The sequence below is a fragment of the Mercenaria mercenaria genome, chromosome 6 (assembly GCF_021730395.1).
Source record: "Mercenaria mercenaria strain notata chromosome 6, MADL_Memer_1, whole genome shotgun sequence".
Classification (NCBI taxonomy): domain Eukaryota; kingdom Metazoa; phylum Mollusca; class Bivalvia; order Venerida; family Veneridae; genus Mercenaria; species Mercenaria mercenaria.
Window position 1 is genome coordinate 90008829 of NC_069366.1, and position 21162 is coordinate 90029990.

The 21162-nt window shown below is 34.2% G+C and overlaps 1 protein-coding gene across 1 annotated transcript; it reads right to left on the bottom strand.

Annotated features, from left to right (window-relative positions):
- Positions 1-4190: 4190 nt before the first annotated feature.
- LOC128557918 (four-jointed box protein 1-like) lies at positions 4191-6351 on the bottom strand. The gene is made up of 2 exons (XM_053546580.1): positions 6125-6351; positions 4191-5219 (listed from the first exon to the last, which is right to left on the bottom strand). Exons 1-2 carry the CDS (start codon positions 6328-6330, stop codon positions 4787-4789), a joined length of 639 nt encoding a protein of 212 aa, XP_053402555.1. The 5' UTR covers positions 6331-6351; the 3' UTR covers positions 4191-4786.
- Between the last annotated feature and the right edge of the window lie 14811 nt (positions 6352-21162).

The window sequence follows — 21162 nt, forward strand, 5'->3', positions numbered from 1 at the left end:
TCACAATGTCATTTCAAACCAGCAACATAAGCCTATTATGTATCAGAATTGGCTATTCTAGAGCCAGGTGACAATAACTTTAGCCAAGTCTGACTAGTTTAGGACGATTTGAATGAGATATTTGATATGCTCTCAAAGTTGGATAACATTTCGTTTGATAACTTGAAAAACTTGTTACTGTCAGAGGCAGAACATTATAAGCAAAGGTATCGACATACACTGGTGAGAACATTAAATGCCTAAAATTGTGGCTGTTTGTTTCTTTTAAATGAAAACCTCAAGTATCCGAGGATCAAGTTGCATAACTGTGAATTCAATTTCGTCAAAGCTATGCCCCATTTTGCACTTAGTCAATCCCCGTTAAGATTTTGTATGTGAGCACATCTCTCTATAGGGCAATAAAATTTTGAAATCATCATGAGTTAACTGCAAATAAAACCTTCCATCAGTAGGCTATCTAGGCCCTTTTGTGAATGATTTGAATATTATTTGCAATCTAGGTACGTATTCTGCTAACACAATAATTCTTATTTTGTTTTGTTTTATTAGAAATAAAAGTGCACTGAATTTTCTAAACTGCAACTCTGTATTGCTAGTCAAAAGATAATAGGTAAAGGTATATTTATCGGAAGCACAGAGCACACGCTGTTACATAGTAGTTCCGCAACAAAAAGAAGCTGTAATAAAAAAATATTTCAGACGGGTTGCTTCAAACATCCAACAAGTACATATTAACTTATGCTAAATATAGATTGAAGGGGAAGGATATGGTAAAGGGCAAAATTGGGCCGGGGATTGGGGGGGGGGGGGTGGGGCGAGAACTCAAAGGGAAAGTTAAACAAGGACGAATATACAAAGGGCATGCCACGTTCCTTAAAAATAGTCACGCAACAACATAAACCACAATAGCGCAGAAACTCATGTACCAAAGATAAACACACAACCATGACCAACTGAATTACATAGAAAAACGAACTAGCAACACATAAGAAACGGTAGGGTACCGTTATAGACTTACACGCAGCATACAAACGCACCTACAAATAGGAAAAACAATCATGTTAGGATTCCGACCACCAAATCAAAGGGGAGCCGCGAAACCTTTTTTAAAGTAAAGGGGGAATGGAAGCAAAAAGCAGAGTAAATGCAATGGAAAGAAGGGGGCAATACGGGGAGTGAGGAGGAGGACAAAACGCTTAGAACAAAGAAGAAAACATACGCAACCGACAGTACGAGTCAGACAAAACAACCAGTTGAAAATAGGGGCACCGCCTTGGAACGATCAGTAACCTATATAAAGAAAGCTGTTGGCGTTCAGGGCATGCCAACCTTGCACTTACCCTATTTTCAACAAGTTAGACAACTCAATGTAAATAAAATCCCCGCTGAGAAAGGCTCTAACATTAGTGCAAAAATAACAGATAAATAAAGCAAAACATAAAATTAAGGTAAATCTAAGGTATAATTACACCAAAGTACTCAACAACTTGTCTGAAGTTAGAGCAACAAAAGCCTAACTTTTAAGGGTACGACTAAGACAACTGTAAGACAAAAGTCAACTCCCTCCGTCCTTTGTATGTAGGATTTAGGAGAAAAGCATCTTGGAGTCTTACACTGTATCAGTCATCGCACCATCAAATAGGGAAGCGTAGCAATTAACTGTAGAGGGTCAATCACTAAACACGCACTGTGCTTCACGATTTTCGCATCGTATCCTCTTTTGATAAACTTCTTCACCCATTTTACAAATATTTGATTAAAATAAGGGCTATGTTCATTTTTCCGAATATTGAAAACTACATCACCTTAGTATTCCGGGAGTGTAAGTTCAAGTTTTATAAGTGTTTTTAGGTTCGTATTGTATTTTTCTAACAGTTCAGACGATCTGTAGTAAAATTTACTAAAAGCTTTCCGTAGCTGGTGATAACGGTAACCTGTTGTAACAATTTCTTGGTGATACGAAGATTTCTGTCATTAGAATCATCTATCTTTGAGCAATCTCTTGCAAAACGAATAAGTTGTGAAATTTAGACACCGTAAGATGATGCTCGAGAGACGTCTCCATCAAGATGAGGAAAGTTGACAATTCAAAATTAAAATTGTCCCTTTTATCATATATTTTCGTTTCTAGATTATTATTCACAACTGTTAAATTTAAATCCAAAAATGACACTTCTAAATCTGAAGTAATAGCCTTGGTAATCTGTAACTCTTTTGGGTAAATATATTTCACCGTTTCTGAAAAATATTGGTTGTCCATATTTAAATATCATCAAAATACCTTGAGGTTCAATTAAAAGCTTTAATAATTTCAAATTGTGTCTCAGTGGATAAACTAATCATGAAGTCTCGTTCAAAACAGTATAAGAATAAATCAGCAACGAGGGGGCGCAGCTGGTTCCCATCGGGATACCAATTACCTGTCTGTAAGTTTTAATGCCAAACTTGATCAATATAATATCTATTAGAAACTTTAGAGCTTCACAAATCTGATCACAACTCACAAGTCACAACAGGAACGACTTTTCTACAGCATAGTTAAACAGAAAGATTTTATGAAACACGAGATTCAGACTTGGGCCATGGAAAATGGGTTTAAATTTTCCAATCGAAAACCCAGTGTGTCCACGTTTGTCAATTACGGAAACATCATTGTGACCCTGAGCTTTTTCTAAATGGTACAAAAAAACTCGTTGTTGTCGAAGCAAAGTTTCTTGATGTTATCTTTGATGAAAAGCTTTCCTTTGTGCCACATATAAAATACTTGAAAGCCAAATGTCTGAAGTCACTGAATAATTTAAATGTAATTTCAAATACTGATTGGGGAGCCGATCGCAAGGTTTTATTAAGACTTTATAGGGCTTTCATTAGATCTAAGCTAGATTACGGTTGTATTGTTTATGGGTCAGCAAGAAAATCTTATTTACAAGTGGTAGATACCATTCATAATCAAGGTCTTCGAATTGCTCTTGGTGCATTCCGATCATCACAAGTTGAAAACTTATATGCTGAAGCAAGCGAACCCTTTCTTTACACACGCCGAGAAAAAAAAACTTTCATTGGAATATGCTTTAAGAGTGGCTGCCAACAAATCCAATTCTGCTCATAAAATTATTTTTAAACCAAAGTACACCGATTCATATGAGAAAAAACCAAAACAAATTAAACCGTTTGGATTTCGCATAAAATCATAAAATGAATGAAACTGACTTTGAATTAGATGGCTTTAAAGAAATTTCAATTCCAGAGACACCACCATGGACCCTTCATGCCCCTACAGTTCATTTCGATTTGAAAACTGCCTTTAAAAAGTCTGAAATAAACCCTGAAATATTCAACTCCAAATATCATGAAATCAAGTCAACTTACAAGGGCTATATTGCAATTTACACAGACGATTCAAAAGATGAATCAAAGGTTGGCTGTGCTGCTGTCAGCCTCATTCATCAGTTAAAATTACGTTTGCCATATAATACATCAATCTTTTCAGCCAAAGCCAAAGCTATTGATTTAGCTCTAAATTTTATATAAAAAAGAAAATAGTGAAGAAAAATGTATTATATTTTCCGACTCGCTTTCTGTTTTACAGTCAATTCATAACCGAAGTATAGAAAATCCATTCATTCAAAATATATTTCTCAGGTTTCATGAAATATCTTAAAAAAAAGTTTATCATATTTTGTTGGATTCCCAGTCATGTTGGTATTCATGGAAACGAAGATGCTGATATTACAGCAAAGAAATCCCTGTCATTAGTACAATTTAATTTGAAATTACCACATACCGATTTTAGGCCTAATATAAAAAACACATTTGCCAGTCGTCATGGAACAATGCTTCATTCAATAAAATTCATGATATCAAACCTACTCTAGGGGAATGGCACAAAAACAGATCTGTTCGCAGGGAGGTAGTTGTTCTTTCTCGCTGTCGAATAGGTCATACCCGTTTGACTCATTCTTATCTTTTGAATAAAGATCAACCCGAATGTGTACCATGTCAAACACCGCTAACAATTAAATATATTTTAATCGACTGTGTGGTTTGCTACACAACGCTGTACATAATTATGGCGTTCAATCAATGAAAGGGTTATTTGAAAACGTTTCAGTCGGAAATATTTTATCGTTTTTAAAGCAGATAGGAATGTATCAAAAAGTCTAACATTTCATATTTTTATTTACATCTGTTGCAACATTATTATGTTAGCAGCAGATATTTTAACACATACGGATATACATTTTACATAACTGCTTGAGTCAAATGTCTTTGTTTTTAAACAGCTATATTAAAAAATGTGTTCAATCTTCGTTACATTCAAGTTAGAGTGTTATAACCTTAATTACCAAACATGAAGGCATGTGTAAATGTTTCAACTTAATACTTGCGTCATTTTCATAGACAGCGACGTGCATTCAAATCTTGAATAGGAATGTTGTAAAAAGGGACATATTAGAATTCAAATCTACATTAATTAAGCAACTTGATCATATGAGCCTAGTTTAATGCCCTTGAAAACATACATGGTATACGAAGAAAAATTAGAGAAAATTAGCAACTTGCTGGAAGGAAAAAGAAAAGTAAAGAGAAATGATCAATGTTCGGAGCACATCTTGTGTTATATGCCATCTCTAACAATAATTTCAACTGAAGATGACAATTTATCTTATCCAAAATCACCAAAAAAAAATCCATGCGTTACCAACTTCTCACATTAAAAATTGAACTCGGTGGTATTGATATAAATCGCCATATTGTTTTTAAGTAAAGACGTGATATTGAATTATTATCCTTGAAATTGATGGTTATTTTGACAATACTGTATCCAGTGTACAACTTGAGCTACCCTTTTATTAAGTACATCTGATATTAACCTGTATTTGTCGTCGAATGTCAGGCCACCTTCCAGAGGCTGAAATGTCTTGGAAAGCAACAGAAGACTTTCGTATATTGAGCCGTTTCTTGACTGATGCATGAGTGCATTTACTACTGATCGTTGAAAAACACAAACTGTTTTAAGCACAACTTCATAAAATTTCAGGCGTCTTGCTACACGATTACAGTTTGCACAGTTTCTTAGGAAATAAGACAAGAAAAATGTACTTTCATTGTCGATCAACCATATTTTCCCATTTTTAGAATGGATCAGGTTTTTTGTATAGTTCGAAGAAAAACTTGGATGGTGTCCTTTTCCTTCTGCGAAATTAATCCTGACATATCTGTATAAGAAATAATTAGACAATTAAATAAATACTGAATACACGATATTGCATGTTTTTCAAATGATGGTAATTGCTATTTGATGTATTGCACATTGTCTCTGTTAATATTAGTTATTCAATTCATAATATATATGCAGTATAGATATACATGTTATCTAAAAACATTTAAGTAGCCTGGGAAGCCGTTGATAATATTTGTGCTTTGTCAGAAGAAACCATACCTAATATTTATGCATTAAAGATATCACTTAATTTGCGCTAATTAATTGGCATTCATTGAGTTTCTGGTATTATCAACGCCTGTGGAAATCTTAAGGAGTTTCCATGTAACTACTGATTATCGATTTTCTATGATTAGCCTAATTATCATGTGACCATAGTTGCGCTTGTTTGAATCGAAAACGAGGCAATGCTACCGAACTTTCGGCAATTTCCGTAGATCACTAGGTCTGCATTAATATAACATCTTGATAGCTATGACGCAAATTTAAGTTTATACTGACATATTTAAAAGTTGTTACAACTTGATAGAAAAGCTATAGGAGGTATAAACTGGTATTTGTCTATGGCCCGGAATTGTTCGGAAACCTTCGGAAGTACACGATTCCGATCCGTTTTTTTTTCGTGAGAATTCCGTTTCTATTTCTAGCAATGGATTATTGATTTCAGAAGTCGTTCTTTATTAAACACCCGCATATTTCGGGTGTAATAGGTGGCGCTGCCGAGGGAAAACAGGTTTCCACAGGCTGTCAATTTGCAGGTAGAAAAAAAGTTAGGAATTGTCAGACTGGATTCCCAGGCTAACATTTAAGATAGAAAATAGATTTGTAATAATAATATATGTTCGGCTTAAGATATTTTGCAAGATATGAAATCTGAATCAGACCACAGTGATACAATACCTGTCGAGATGTGCAGTTAAAAAGTCAAGCAATATCACAGTCCCCCATTGTACAATTTCAGCGATTCCTTCTGGTGTTTTGTCTATAAGGCTAGAGGAACTGATAGTACGACCAGTGATTGGCTGTCCTTTTATAAAAGCATCGTATATGACAGGGGGAAGCCTTGTCTTCGAACTTAAAACCAGGTAAACAAAACAGAAAAACATGTTATACAACGATTGATTTGGGAAAACCTCTAAAAAACACTAATAATATAGAAGATAAATGATAACGAGTGGTATTTTATAGAAACCCTGACAAATGCTCTCATATCTTCAGATACTATAAAATATCGATAACATCGCAATTTAGTCGCAATATCAAAATAATGCTTTCTTCTGGGAAATAAACGTAAATGCTTATGACTGAAGTAGAGATTGTGCAGAATATAATGAATAAAATGTACTTTGCATTTTTCTGAGCTTCTATGTTGAAGTATCTTCAGTGATTGTGTGGCTTGCATCCAGTGATTTTTTTTATAATTTTCTTTATGAATTTACATTAGATACTATATGTCGTTCACCTGTAAGGCATACCTACACTGGAGAAAATTACTGGATATTGGATATACGGTATCGAACAATAGGGGATTTGGGAAACTAGACCCTGCGATCCTGTACAAAGAAAACCCACAGAAGTAAACGATGGGTAAAAGTACAGCAATTCCTAAACAAAATGGTGTGAACTTTAAAATAAAAATGATATACACTGAGAAATGCAATCAGTACAGAAATATAAGCGAACATGTATCTGAGCTTTAGATCTGTTGCAAAACAAAGATGATTATGTAGACCAATATATCAGAGATGAAATGATATAGTTCGCTCTTTTGTTTGAAACTTGAACGAGAAAGAACATCAGTTTGAAACCTCTGACTTGAACCAGAATGGATATGTAAATTAAGTGTTACTGATAGAAGAATAGCAAAACAGTGGTGGTGTTGCGATCACTTGTAGAAACACGATCAGTATGCGAATGGTAACTCATAATACTGTTCAAAGATTTGAAAATAGTATTTGGGAAATTGTTTTCAAAATTTTGATAATATACGAAGTGTGTGTGTACAGAACCCTGGCTCTATCGACAAGTAACCAATTTGTTGTTGAATTCTTTGATTTCACCGAAAACATTTAGCCACATTAAAAACTTTTACTTATAATGGGTGCTTTCAATTTGCTTGATTACAGTGAAAACAGTGTTATTACTCACTCTAAAGAATCTCTTGTAGCAATGGGTCTTGAACAACATGCTGATTTCAGTGCTCTTACTTGAGAACAAAGCTAGGATCTTTTCATAACTGAGTTACTTAATGGTGTTCGTATGGAGAAATGTGAGTCTTGACCACTGTTATCTGATCACTGTGTTGTAGATGTTCTCTTAGATATTGAAAAAAGAATATTACAAGTACATGCATATCTTTTAGAAACATCAAATATTTGAAATAATCAGACTTTCCAGTGACCTAAGATCACTAAACTTTTATTGACAGAATATCAAGTAGTTTGAGAGGGAATTTGAATCGGAAATAGTGAAAGTACGCTCCTCTTAAAGAGAAAACTATAATTCAGGGAGCAGCCAAATCATGGTTTAATGAAAGTTTGCAACATCTGAAACAAGAAGTAAGAAAGTCTGAACGTACATGGAGGCGTAACGTAAAAGCAGATCAGTTCGAGTCGAATAAAGCAGTACGAAACGAATCCAATTTTGACATCAAAGGTCAAAATAGAAACACACTTAATAAGATTAAAGAGCACGATAAAGATGATCCAAGACACTGTATGGGCTAGTATCTAAACTAACTGGTTTCAAATCTGAACATCCACTGCCTCAAGTAGACTCTAATAATTCATCGGCCGTTTAAATTAATTGTTTCATAAATAATTAAATAGATTTTTTGGCAAAGATAACAAAAATCTACTAGGAGACAGCCATTATGCTTCCCGTCCCTCTAACTCATCATCAAAGAAACATTATTTCGCATAGCCGAATTATTTGTGATTCAGCAGACTTGCATTGTTCAGAACACGAGACCAGGAAGTAGCAAACACTCTTATTGATTTTGCACCTGCAACGAAAGAAGAAGTAAAACTAATCATACAAAAATATCCAAACAAATCCTGTGAACTTGACCCTTTACCAACGTGGCTTTTGAAGAATTGTCCTGAAGAGCTCTTGCCGTTGATAAAAAACATCATAAATATAATAATGGAATTAGGTTATGTACCAAAAAAGTTTAAATGTGCTAGGATAAGACCCCTGCTTACCAGGTCTTGAACCAAACCTTCTCAAAAACTACAGGCCTGTGTCTAACCACCTTTTCATTTAAAAAATCTTAGAAAAGATAGGAGATGCGCGTCTTTAGCAGTACTTGAGTGAAAATAGGCTACACGAGGTACTGAAGTCTTCTTACAGAAATTTCATTCAAATGAGTCGGCGTTGATAAAGGTACAGAATGACATCTTCACATCTCTCGGCCACAATTCTGTAAAAGTCCTCGTGCTACTCTATTTAGCTGCAGCTTTCGACACGATTGACAACCAAACACTGATACACCGACTCGAACATAATTTTAGAGTCACAGACAAACACTTGCATGGATGTAATCATATCTAAGTGACCGCTATCAAACTGTGTACGTCGATGGTGAGTTGTCGACGCCTTTGTTGATGAAGTTCAGTGTGCCCCAGGGATTGGTCAGAAGACTTATTTCATGTACACTAAACCCGTGGGTGCCATATGCAGACGTCATGAACACCTTCATCATTTCTACGCCAATTAATCTCAATTATACCTATCCTTTAGGCCGACAGAGGATGTGGCCAGAAGTGAGGCTTCGAGCCGCATTGAGAGTTGTTTGGCTGGAATTTTCTCTTAGATGCATTGCAAAATGCTGAAGCTCAATGCATATAAAACGGTGGTAATGCTATTCACATCAAGGCGTAATTCCAACTACATTGATGACGTCTCTGTGAAGGTCGATGACATTGTGATAAAATCCACAAAATGAGTTAGGAATCTTGGTGCAGCATTTGACAACAGTATCGATATGGAACAACAAGTCAACTCTGTGCCGGGCTGCATATGCACTATTACACAGAATAGGTAGCATCAGTCGATATCTTACCAGTGATGCCACAGAGACCTTTACCTACAGCCTTGTTACTTCACGGTTAGAATACTGTGATGCCATGTTAAGTTGTATTCAAAACAGCACACTTAACAAGATGCAGTATGTCCATACGATGGCAGCTTGCGTCATCACTGAGACGCCCCGTCGCAGTTATATAACACCGGTTTGAAGGAGCTCCATTGGTTGGCAGTGAAATACTGGATGCAGTACAAGACAGCGTATATCAGTATTTTTTTCCTAGGGTCACTTAAAAACTTTTAAATATGTATGTATGTTTGTCTTATTTTATCTTTATGCTTAACATTCCTGACTTTTGTTAAAGTGGAATGCATTATTTTTGTTTACGTAGTTGTTTGTATTATATGCAATTTAATCTGTAAAACACTTTTGAACGTGTATCTGTGCATGTAAAAGTGCTAATTAAATGTGCTATAATAATGATAATAATAATGATAATAATAATGATAATAATGTTCCGGGATTCCGGAGATATGAGTTAAAAACCGACGAGCTACAGCGCTTCATTTGGAAAGTTGTCAATTTCTTACGGAGAGTGCCTACTGCTTATAACCTAAAAAGACAGGTAGTGTAAGTAGACCGCCGTGGCACTATTGGAAGCTAGATGAGAAAATGCCTAAACCCAACACAATTAAAGGTTATCAAATGCATAAGTGCAATAATTCATTCATTTAAAATGAAGTCAGATTTCCAGAGATTCGGGTTCAAAATGTTTGCGTATAAGTTTTGAAGCGGCGCCAATGTTTCATATTTTAACTTAAGTTCATTCTTCAGGTTTTGTTTCAAGCTATATTTGAAAATAACTTTGATTTAGCGGCTAAATAAAGCTATAATAATGACGTTATTCAAATGAAAAAAAAAATACACATACTGATAAAAACGGTTAAAGTTTTTATCTGCGTGTTAATTATAAATAAAAGTGAAATGCTGATATAATCTTCACCATATTTCTACTCTAAACATAAGTACATGTATATATTTTCTGATTCAGTACGTTCATTTTAGCTTTTATGGAAAATACTATATCATAGGAAATAATAGGCTATTCCGCAAAATCGGTATGTGTCGCGCACTAAAGTTTTTATGTATGCATCGCTTAGCAAAATCCAATTTTTTTAGCATAGAAATGCATTTCGACAGGTTATTTTTTTTTCTCAAAATATTCTGTTAAGTACTCTTTGTCAACGTATAAACAACGTGTCTAAATTTTTGACATTAAAGATTCAAATAAACCAGGAATTATTTGGAAATCATTGATTTTAAAGGCTTGCATTTCTGTCATTCTCTATTCATAACTTGTGTTTGCAGAAGTCTTCAATATATGCATATTTAAGTGGGTATCATTGGTGAACTAGTGGTGCACTGAAGGTAAATTAACGGTTGAATTCAGTTGTTAAGTGGGAATTGTCAATTATTTTCCGTTTGTTTGTGTTTAACGAAAAAATTAAAATGTTAATTTTACAGCCGACAACAACAACAAGTCGTTAAAGCTTGTTTCAACAATATCTAGAAAATAGAATCATAGAATCAGATTGATTTTCGTTCGATGAATTCAACTTGAGCAAATTATTATCTCCTAAATTGATGAATTTAATGTTATGTTTCAATTGAAATCTGGTTTACGGTACTAGACGAGGGTACTGCAATCTGGCTATACTTTCAGATAAATTTTATTTCGGATGTAATAGTTGAGTACTGCAGCATTAAAATGCATTTCCTATGTTTAAGAGTATGATTTATACATTTGGTTATAGTGGAATACGGGCAGGCAAAACATCATACGCAGTCGCCGATCGGGCAGTGAAATATATGGGAGACCCTTAGACATACTTCTCAGAAAGTCATGTACTAGTGTTTTTTTTATACTGCATTGCAGCAACACAAAACATAAAATTAAGGTAAATTTAAGGTATATTTACACCAATGTACTCAACAACTTGTCTGAAGTCAGAGCAAAAAGTGCCTAACTTTAAGGGCACGACTAAAAAACTGTAAGACAAAAATCAACTCCCTCCTTTCGTTGTATGTAGGATTTAGGAGAAAAGCATCAAGGAGTATTACACTTTATTAGTCATCGCATTATCAAATAGGAAAGCGTAGCAATTAACTGTAGAGAGGTAAATCACTAAACATAAATCACGATTTTCGCATCGTATCCTCTTTTGATAAACCTTTTAAACTAATTATACAAATTTTTGATTAAAATAAGAGATATGTTTTATTTTCCGAATTTTATAAACTACATCTCCATAGTGTTCTGGGTGTGTAAGTCCAAGTTTAAAAAATGTGTTTTAAGGGTCGTATTATATTTTACTAACAGTTCCGACGATCTGTAGTAAAATTTACTAAAAGCTTACCGTAGCTTATGATAACGGTAACCCTGTTGTAACAATTTCATGAATTTCATGGTGATATGAAGATTTCTGTCATTAGAATCATCTATCTTGCAAAACGAATAAGCTGTGAATTATAGACACCGTAAGATGATGCTCGAGAGACATCTCCTTCAAGATGGGAAAAGTTGACAATTTCAAATTAAAATCGTCCCGTTCATCATATAATTTCGTTTCTAGATTATTATTTACAATTTTTAAATTCTTAAATTTAAATTTAGAAATGACGCTTCTAAATCTGAAGTATTAGCATTGTTAAGCTGTAACTCATTAGGGTAAATATATTTCATCATTTCTGAAAAATATTAGTTGTCCATATTTAAAATATTATCAAGATACCTTGAGGTTCCATTGAAACTGGAACACTGAAATTGAAATTGGAACTGGAATTGAACACTTAAATCGTACGAATATTACAAAATTTCACTGTTAACACTAGAGGATAAACGTTTAGCTCAATCGCAATGAAACTTAGTCAGAATGGTTTGGGTTCACAAATTCTTGACAATGTTTGAAATCGGGTCATCTTAGCTTACAAACTAGCCAACTAGGTAAGATCAAAGAAAAAACTTTGTCAATATTCTTGGTTCCATTTTTTATGCTCCCCGAAGTGAGAGAACTTATAGTCGCCACCTTGCCGGTCCGTCCGTCAAACCTCTTGTCCAGAGGATAACTCAAAACATATTGAAGATACCAAGTTGTTACTTGATACAATGGTAGAGCTCATTAATAGAAAATAGAGTGACAAAGAACCATAACTCTAGGTGGTCCCATTTTTTAATAATCTCCCATTTTTGCAAACATTATCTGAGACATAAGTCGTATAATATGCAATATACTTACTTGATACTTAATAACAAGTGGATAGAAGTAAGTGATGTGTGTAGTGACAAGGAACCATAACTCCAGATGGTCAGAGTTTTGAATTATGTCCCATTTTTGAAAACCTTGTCCGTGGCCTAACTTGAGTACTATAAAATGTATTGACTTCATACTTTACGTATTTTAGAGGTCAATGAGAGGGAGTTCATGACTAGAAATTATGCGGTCATGACAGTAAAGTTGGTAGGAAGTTGGTAGTTGGTAGTTGAACATTCGAAAAATCAACTACTTACTAGTTCCCAATTGGTTATTCAAAATGTATTAGCAAGTTCGATTACCTTTTAAAACTCAGAATAAAACATAATACAGCATATGTTATCAATTTTGAGGTATTGGTTTATCACTTATCATTTCGCATGAATACTGGATACTGGAAAGAAAACAGTTATTCAAATTTTGAAAAAGGAAGTCAAAACCGCTTTAAAAGGATCAAATCATACAACAGGAGTTAATATGCTTTTAGATTTCAATACAAATCATTTCCAATATATAGTTCCATCTTTGAAACATTCAGGTGAGCCAGTTGCCAATTCATATGCGAATAACCAACTACCAATTGGTAGGCAGTTGGTAATTCTATATTTTCCAGAAAGGCTATATGAGAAAAACATTCATTTTAACGTTTATTTTGTTCTTAAATATTTTGAAATATTTATTCATTTAAGTGCATTTAGTAGTCTTCGCATATAACAAGGGAGCCAGTTGTCATTCGCGAAATGTTCCAAAAATGTTTTAGCGATTAATCAACAGAAGCATTTAATTCACCTTTTGAAACGTTTTTATATATCAACATCTAACGCTTTCAATATATAGATTAGTCTTGGGGATACTTAGGAGAGCCAGTTGCCAATTCGCGTGCGAATAGCCAACTGCCTTCTGGTTGCCAGTTGGTTATTCAAGATTTTCCATACAGTCAATGTTTTGGTCGAAAATGATAAAACCTTTCGTGTGCGAACAACCAACTGCCTACTGGGGGCAGTTGGTTGGCAGTTGGTTATTTGAGATTTTCAAGACAGTCATTTTATGGTCGAAAATGTTAAAAACATTTACTTAAACCATCGTTTTGTTATTAAATATTAAATGCATTCAGCAGTCTCCAACAGTATCAGGAGGGCCAGTTGCCAATTCGCAATATGTTATAGGAAAGTTTTTTCTCAGACTGGTAGGCCGTTGGTTATTCAACGATTTCCATATAGTCGTTTTTTTTGTCCAAAATGATAAAAATATTCATTCTGATCCTTGTTTCTTTCTTTATCATTTTAGATGCATTCAGTAGCCTTAAAAAAAATCCAGGAGAGCCAATTGCCAATTCGCTGTATATGTTTAAGAAAATCTTTATTTTTCAGATATAAAACAACAGAGGCATTCAATTTATGTTTAATTTGTTTTTATATATCAACATCCAACATTTTCAGTGTATAGATCAATCTTGGGAACACTAAGGAGAGCTTATATATCAACATCCAACACTTTCTGTGTATAGATCAATCTTGGGAACACGTAGGGGAGCCAGTTGCCAATTTGCATGCGAAATATGAACTGACTACTGGTAGGCAGTTGGTTATTCTACAGTTTCAAGACAGTCATTTTTTATTGTCAAAAAATGATAAAAAGACATTTACTTTAACCCTTGTTTTGTTCTTAGATATTAATATTGATTCCTTTAAATGCATTCAGCAGCATCCAAACGTACTATTAGAGCTAGTTGCCAATATATGTTCAGAAAAGCCTTTTTCAGACAAAAATGGATAAAATCATTCAATTTAAAATTTCTTTTGTTCTTTCGTATCAATATCCGACACTTTCAATATATTAATCAGTCGTTAGGACACTCAGGAGAGCCAGTTGCCAATTCGCGTGCGAGTATGCAATTGCCTAGTTGGTTATTCGAGATTTTCCAAGTCAATATCTTTTGTCGAAAAAGATAAAAGCATTTACTTAAACCAAGGTTTTGTTCTTAAATATCAATATTTATACCTTTAGTGCATTCAGTAGTCTTTGCAAGTAGCAAGGGAGTCAGTTGCAAATTCGCGACATATGTTTCAGAAAATCTTTATTTTCAGACATAAAACAACAGAAGCTTTCAATTTATGTTTTAATTTGTTTTTTTTATATATCAACATCCAACACATTCAATTAATAGATCAATATTGGGAACACTTAGGAAAGCCAGTTGCCAATTTGCATGCGGTTATTCAACATTTTCCAGACAGTCATTTTTTTTGATCGAAAATGATAAAAAAAAACATTCATTTTAATCCTTGTTTTGTTCTTCAGTGTTAGTATTTATTCCTTTAAATGCATTCAGCAGTCTTAAAAGGTACCAGGCGATATGTTTCAGAAAAAACATTTTTTTCAGACACAAATTGATAAAATCATTCAATTTAACATTTACTTTGTTCTTTCATATCAATATCGTACACTTTCAACGTAATGATCAGTCTTGAAAACACTCCGGAGAGCTAGTTGACAATTCCGTAGGCAGTAGGCAGTTGGTTATTCTACATTTTACAGTCAATTTTTTTGGTCGAAAATGATAAAAACATCCATTGTTATTCTTGTTTTGTTCTTAAATATTAATATTTATTCCTTTAAATACATTCAGCAGTCTCCAAAAGTACCAGGAGAGCTAGTTACCAATTCGCAATTTGTTTCAGAAAAGCCTTTTCTCAGACACAAATGGATAAAATCATTCAATTTAACATTTATTTTGTTCTTTCATATCAATATCCGACACTTTCAAGTAGGTCAGTCTTGGAAACACTCAGGAGAGCCATTTGCCAATTTGCGTGCGAATACCCAACTGCCTACTGGTAGACAGTTGGTTATTCGACATTTTCCGGAAAGTCAGTCCAATAAATGCATTCAGTAGTCTTCACATGTATCAAGGTAGCCAACTGCCAATTTGCAACATGTTTCAGAAAATCTTTTTTTCAGAGATAAAGCAACAAAGAATTCGATTTATTTATTAATTCTTTTTTTATATCAATATCCAACACGTTCAATGTATTGATCAGTTTTTGGAACACACTCGAGAGCCAGTTGCTAACTCGCGTTCGAATAACCAACTGCCTTCTGGTAGGCAATTTGTTACTAGTACTCGACATTCTAAGAGAAGTCAATTTGCCTACCAGTAAATGTATCAATATGGCATTTATCACCATTGAAAGTATATTGAAAAACCCACCTGCGGGTAAAATTCAATAACACAGTACATTAGATAAAGATAAAATAGCCTCAGGTGGCAGGTTGCGGTCAGGACTGTTTATCTAAATAAAGTTATTTTATTATCATCGTTGTAATTATTATTATTTTATTATTTTTTTATTGTTATTATTATTATTATTATTATTATTAGTAGTAGTAGTAGTATGTGCTACACCACTGAATATGCCATTGTATAGAAGTAAGCGCTTAATCAATTATCCGTTTCAGTTTCAGAGTCATAAATTAACCTGGCCAAGGAATCTGAGGCCGTAAATCGGTGGCGTTAAAGGGGATATTACGCATTGGAATGTTAAACAATGTACAGACTTCACCAGCGCCAAACATCTGTGGTTTAACTACTTAAGTTCAGTTCAAGTCAGGTTCAAGGGCATAAGAAAATTGATTTTTTTTTCAGTTAAAAGTATTTCTACGTTTCCAATAAATGTAATTAAAATTTTATTGACTGTTTTCTTTTATCATAAGTAAACCAAACAAAAGCAATTATTTGGAAAACATATAAACCATTTATTGTCCATTTTATAAAATATTCTGTCTATATTCAATAAATTGAAAATTTACAAATGTTTAAGAATCCCCTTTGTGTATGTTAAAATATGTTAGAAGTCAGCCGCCTTATTTTTCTCCCTTGAAATATATCTTCATAATTCTCCATTATACCGAATTGTTTATTATGTAATTTTCAAATACATATATTTTCACTATATAAGTCTACTGTTAGTTCATAAAGGTATCACTTGTAATTACATATTCAAAAATACGTGCTTGTATTTTCGATAATCAATACTTTAAATTAATTTCTGTTTTGATAAGTGTACAACTGACTTGAACAAGTAAAATTAACAATACTAATAATAACAAAAATAAAAAAAACCATATAACTTTCATTGTAAGTACTGTTATCTGCCTCTTGAAGAAGACATTAACCCCTTTTGTTACTCTTGACAAGTTCTTATTGGCAGCGTCATGACAATGTCATGAGTTCCCAGGAGTTTCATTTGTTTCCAGAAGGCAATTAGTTCTTCGCTTTCGAATTGGCAACCGGCTCGCGAATTGGCAACTGGCTCTATTGATGTTCATAAAGACATTGAAAGTGTTTATTATTAAAATTTTAGAGCAAATGAAAGGTTAGGTTGAATGGTTTTATCATTTTTGACATTAAAAAAATGATTTTCTGAAAAATATCGAATAACCAATTGCTAACCAGTAGGTTATTCACATGCAAATTGGCAACTGGCTCTCTTGAATGCTTTTTCAAGACTCATCTATACATTAAGTGTTTGATAATGGTATCTTGCAGCAATTTAAGTTTTAAATTGTATGATTTTGTCTAATCATGACAGGTATGGATCTTTTCATAATTTGAATATCTAGCATATTCCAGTAAGAAGTTGCATATTCATGCGAAATTGAAAACCATACACCTCCAAACTGACAAGTTTTGCTAGACTGTGTTTTATTTTGAGTTTCAAATGTAGTAGACGTTTCCAATAAATTTTGAATAACCAACTGGCAACTAGTATGTAGTTAGTTATTCGAATGTTCAAGTACCAACTTCCAACTGCCTACCAACTTTACTGTCATAACGCGGTCTCATTTTCTTAATTATCTCCATTATGACACTTTGGAGGATAAATTTTAAAAAAGTATTGAAGATACCACGTCGTAAAATTATTCAATAATAGACCTCATTAAGAGGAAGTGAGTCAAGAAGGAATTATCACTCTAGTTTGTTTCATTTTTTAATAATCCCCATTTTAAAAAGTTTTCTATGGGGCATAACTCGAATAATATGCAGGATATATTTCAGCATAGAAAAAATCTTAAAACTATAAATGCCACATAAAATCAAGAGCAAAAAAATGCAAAGCAATATACATGCGAAACAAAGGCATGTGACCTTTGACCCCTAAGTGTGACATTGACCTTGAAGCAAGCCATCTGAAGAATCTGCTTATCATCTAGATGTGGTGAACATTTATGCAAAGTTTCTTTAAATTCTTCAAGCAGTTCAAGGGTTACAAAGGCGGACACGAAACAAAGTCATATGACCTTGACCCCTAAGTGTGACCTGCACCTTGAAGCCAGCCACCCAAAACATGCGCTCTGTACGTCGTGTACATGTGTTGAACATTTTTGCAAATTTTCTTTTAAATCCTTCAAACAGTTCAAGCGTTAAGGAGCGGGCACGAAAGATAGCCATATTCCTTGACCCTAAGTGTGAACTTGAACTTAAAGTGAGCCATCCGAAGCAGGCGCTATGCACGTCGTCTTGAAGTGGTGAACATTTATGTCAAGTTTGTTTGAATCAGTCAAGGTGTTCAAAAGTTACAGAGCGGACACGAAATCGAGACATACAGACAGACGGACAGATGAACACCGGGGGTATAATAATTTAAAAATACGTCCCTTCGGGAGTATAATAACTACAAAGGCATTGGGACGCAAGATATAAAGTTTTCTACAGTTTTGACAATGTTTCACCTGCTGGCCTACATTTGCATCCAAGATGACCAAGTCTAGATTTTTTTTTGTTTTCATTTCGGACGACGACGGATGCCGGATACGTTGCGACCAGATTAGCTCAACTTTTCAACTTTGTGTCAGATGCGCAACATATAATATTGAAGAACATTTCAGGAAAGTGGTATGACGCTAAATCAAACACTTGTTGCGATATGTAACAAAATATTTCTCTGGCGAACAGAAGGACGGACATACAAATCCAAATCTTATCCTGTGTGGCATAATAAGCCAGACCTTACCATTATTACAGGAATGTTTTCCTACTGCACATAAATTAATTGAATCAGTTTGAGACGATCCCCTTGAAAAATCGATCGTCTTAGGTGTCCGCTGTCCACGTAGATTTAATTCGTAAATGTCTAGTACTAATTTGATAATTAAATAAAACATGACACAGGGATTAGCAATAACTTTAAATTGAAACAGCAGTGTCAGAAATTTTTGTCTGCTGTTTCTTATCTGATTTGACTAAATAGAGGGCCCTGAAAGGCCCTGTATTCCTCACCTGAATATATTAGGTCAAGAGGTCTCATTCATGGTCACCTAAGTCAGTTTTAAGATCGGTGTGAAAAACTGTACCTTTTATCCAAATTATAAGGCTGTATATTGAACAAGCCAAAAAATAGGTCAGTAGGACTTTCATGAAGGAACAGTCATAAACGCGGCCTTTAGAATGTTAACAAACATTTCCTTTGACTTAACCTGGTGACCTAGTTTCAGACCCCACCTAACCCAGATTTGAATTTGACCTAAAGATCATCAAGATTAACATTCTGACAGAGTTTCGTTTCGGTATGGTCATAAATGTGACCTCTAGAGTATTTAATTAGCTTTCCCTTTGATTTGACCTAATTTCCTAGGTTTTGACCTCACTTGAACTAGATTTGACCTGACCTAAAGATCCTCAAGGTTAATATTCTGACTAAGTTTCATTAACATTTATTCATAAATATTGTCTCTAGAATGTTAATAAGCTTTTCCTTTGATAAACCTGGAGACCTTTTTTTTGACCCTCGATGACCCGATATCAAACTTGTTTAAGATTGAATTTGGAGTAACATTCGGACGTTCGGAAGTTTCATTAAGATTGGGCCACGATTGTGATCTCTAGAATCTTAACAGTCAAATTGTTGATGACGGACGACGACGGACACATTGCGATCACAAAAGCTCACCTTTGAGCACACAGTGCTCAAGTGAGCTAATGATAGATTTGGATGACTCTAGAAAATGCCAAAGATCTAATAAACAAAGACAAATATCAAACAGGGAATGCCACGTACCAAAAACGCAGCCTCCCCAAAACGAAACCTACAGCACGCAGACGTGAACACCACAAACACACACACATATACACATACACATACACGCACACACACACAAAGCCAGCACATGAGGACAAAACGAACAAACAAAGGAACATAGTGGGGCACCGCCTTGGAACGGTCAGTGGCAAAAACACCACTGGGGAGCTTAAACCGGTTTATGGTGCGCATCCAACCTCACTCTTACCCCCACCCTGTTCCAAAGACACGGGACAGTGTAGATAAAACTAATCACCTCCATTTAAAAAACCCGTATTAGTGACAAGATATTTTTTACAGAATAAACAGTTTTAATATTGCAAAGTCAGTGTATGTTTTGTCTGCTTGTAGAAACTGTTAAGTACTATTATCTTGTAATTAAGTTATGCAAGACAAAGTAAATTCTATGATATTTTACAAATAAATGTTACTTTTGTTGTCAGGACAATTGAAAATTAAAAAAAAAAAAAGAAATGCACTATCATAACTACAAACATAATTGATTCAGTAAAATATTTTAGTCTCCAAATAATAAAAATGTATTGTGTCATTTTAGTGATAAACATAATTTTTTGCATTATGAGATTGGGTAAAAAGGCAATTCTTAGCAACCTGATCTCATGAAGTAAAACAGCTGAATACTTCTTTATATGTGCATTTTTTTTTCGGATTGAATATAAATATTATAGTGAGTTTGATGTAAACATAGACAAAGTGTGCGAGGACCTGAGAAATTGGACTCTTCAGTTCATATAGGTATGGTATAAAGGTTATAATCACAATTTATTTTTCCTGCAGATAACTTAGATAGGCAAGGAAACATCAACAATTCTCGATAGCCACCAGTAAATGCATGACAATAAATTTGCTAATGTGTTATATAATGTTCAATGTTTATATGCAAAAATAAGACATGCAGACCACACTTAATGCTATTAAACCAAAGATCATTAATAAAAGACGACAATTTTCGATATTCATATATATATATGAAACTGAATTGAACACACCCAAAGTCCTTCCACGACAGGATTCAATCTAATCCCAATCCGTGTCTCTAGTTTCCTCAGTAGATAGCCACAAGCAACGGTTACTAAACTTCAGCATAATATAGACACGTCAGTCTTCCAGACGGAATTGTTATCATGATGCTTAAATAGCAAAAAGAAAATATTTTCGAATAGCAAAATTTTTGTTGTGCATGGTTTTGTGTTGTAACACATGACTTGTCATGTAATGAGCACTACACAAAACCTGAAGAAAATCGACTATTGACCTTCATCATGGATTTGTTTTTGCCATTATGTGTCAATGAAGGCGCATGTAATTTAACAACAGGTGACAGTGCCAGACAGCAGTTACTAAAAAGCACATCATCTCAAGCAAATCAAAAGTGCACTAGCGCCAACTGAATTTATATTTTAGAAGAAACTACAGTATATTGACAATATTTGAAAACACAGCAGTTTTATTGACAGATCTAGCTCTTTGTCTTGTAATTTTCATTTCTCTGTTCATTTA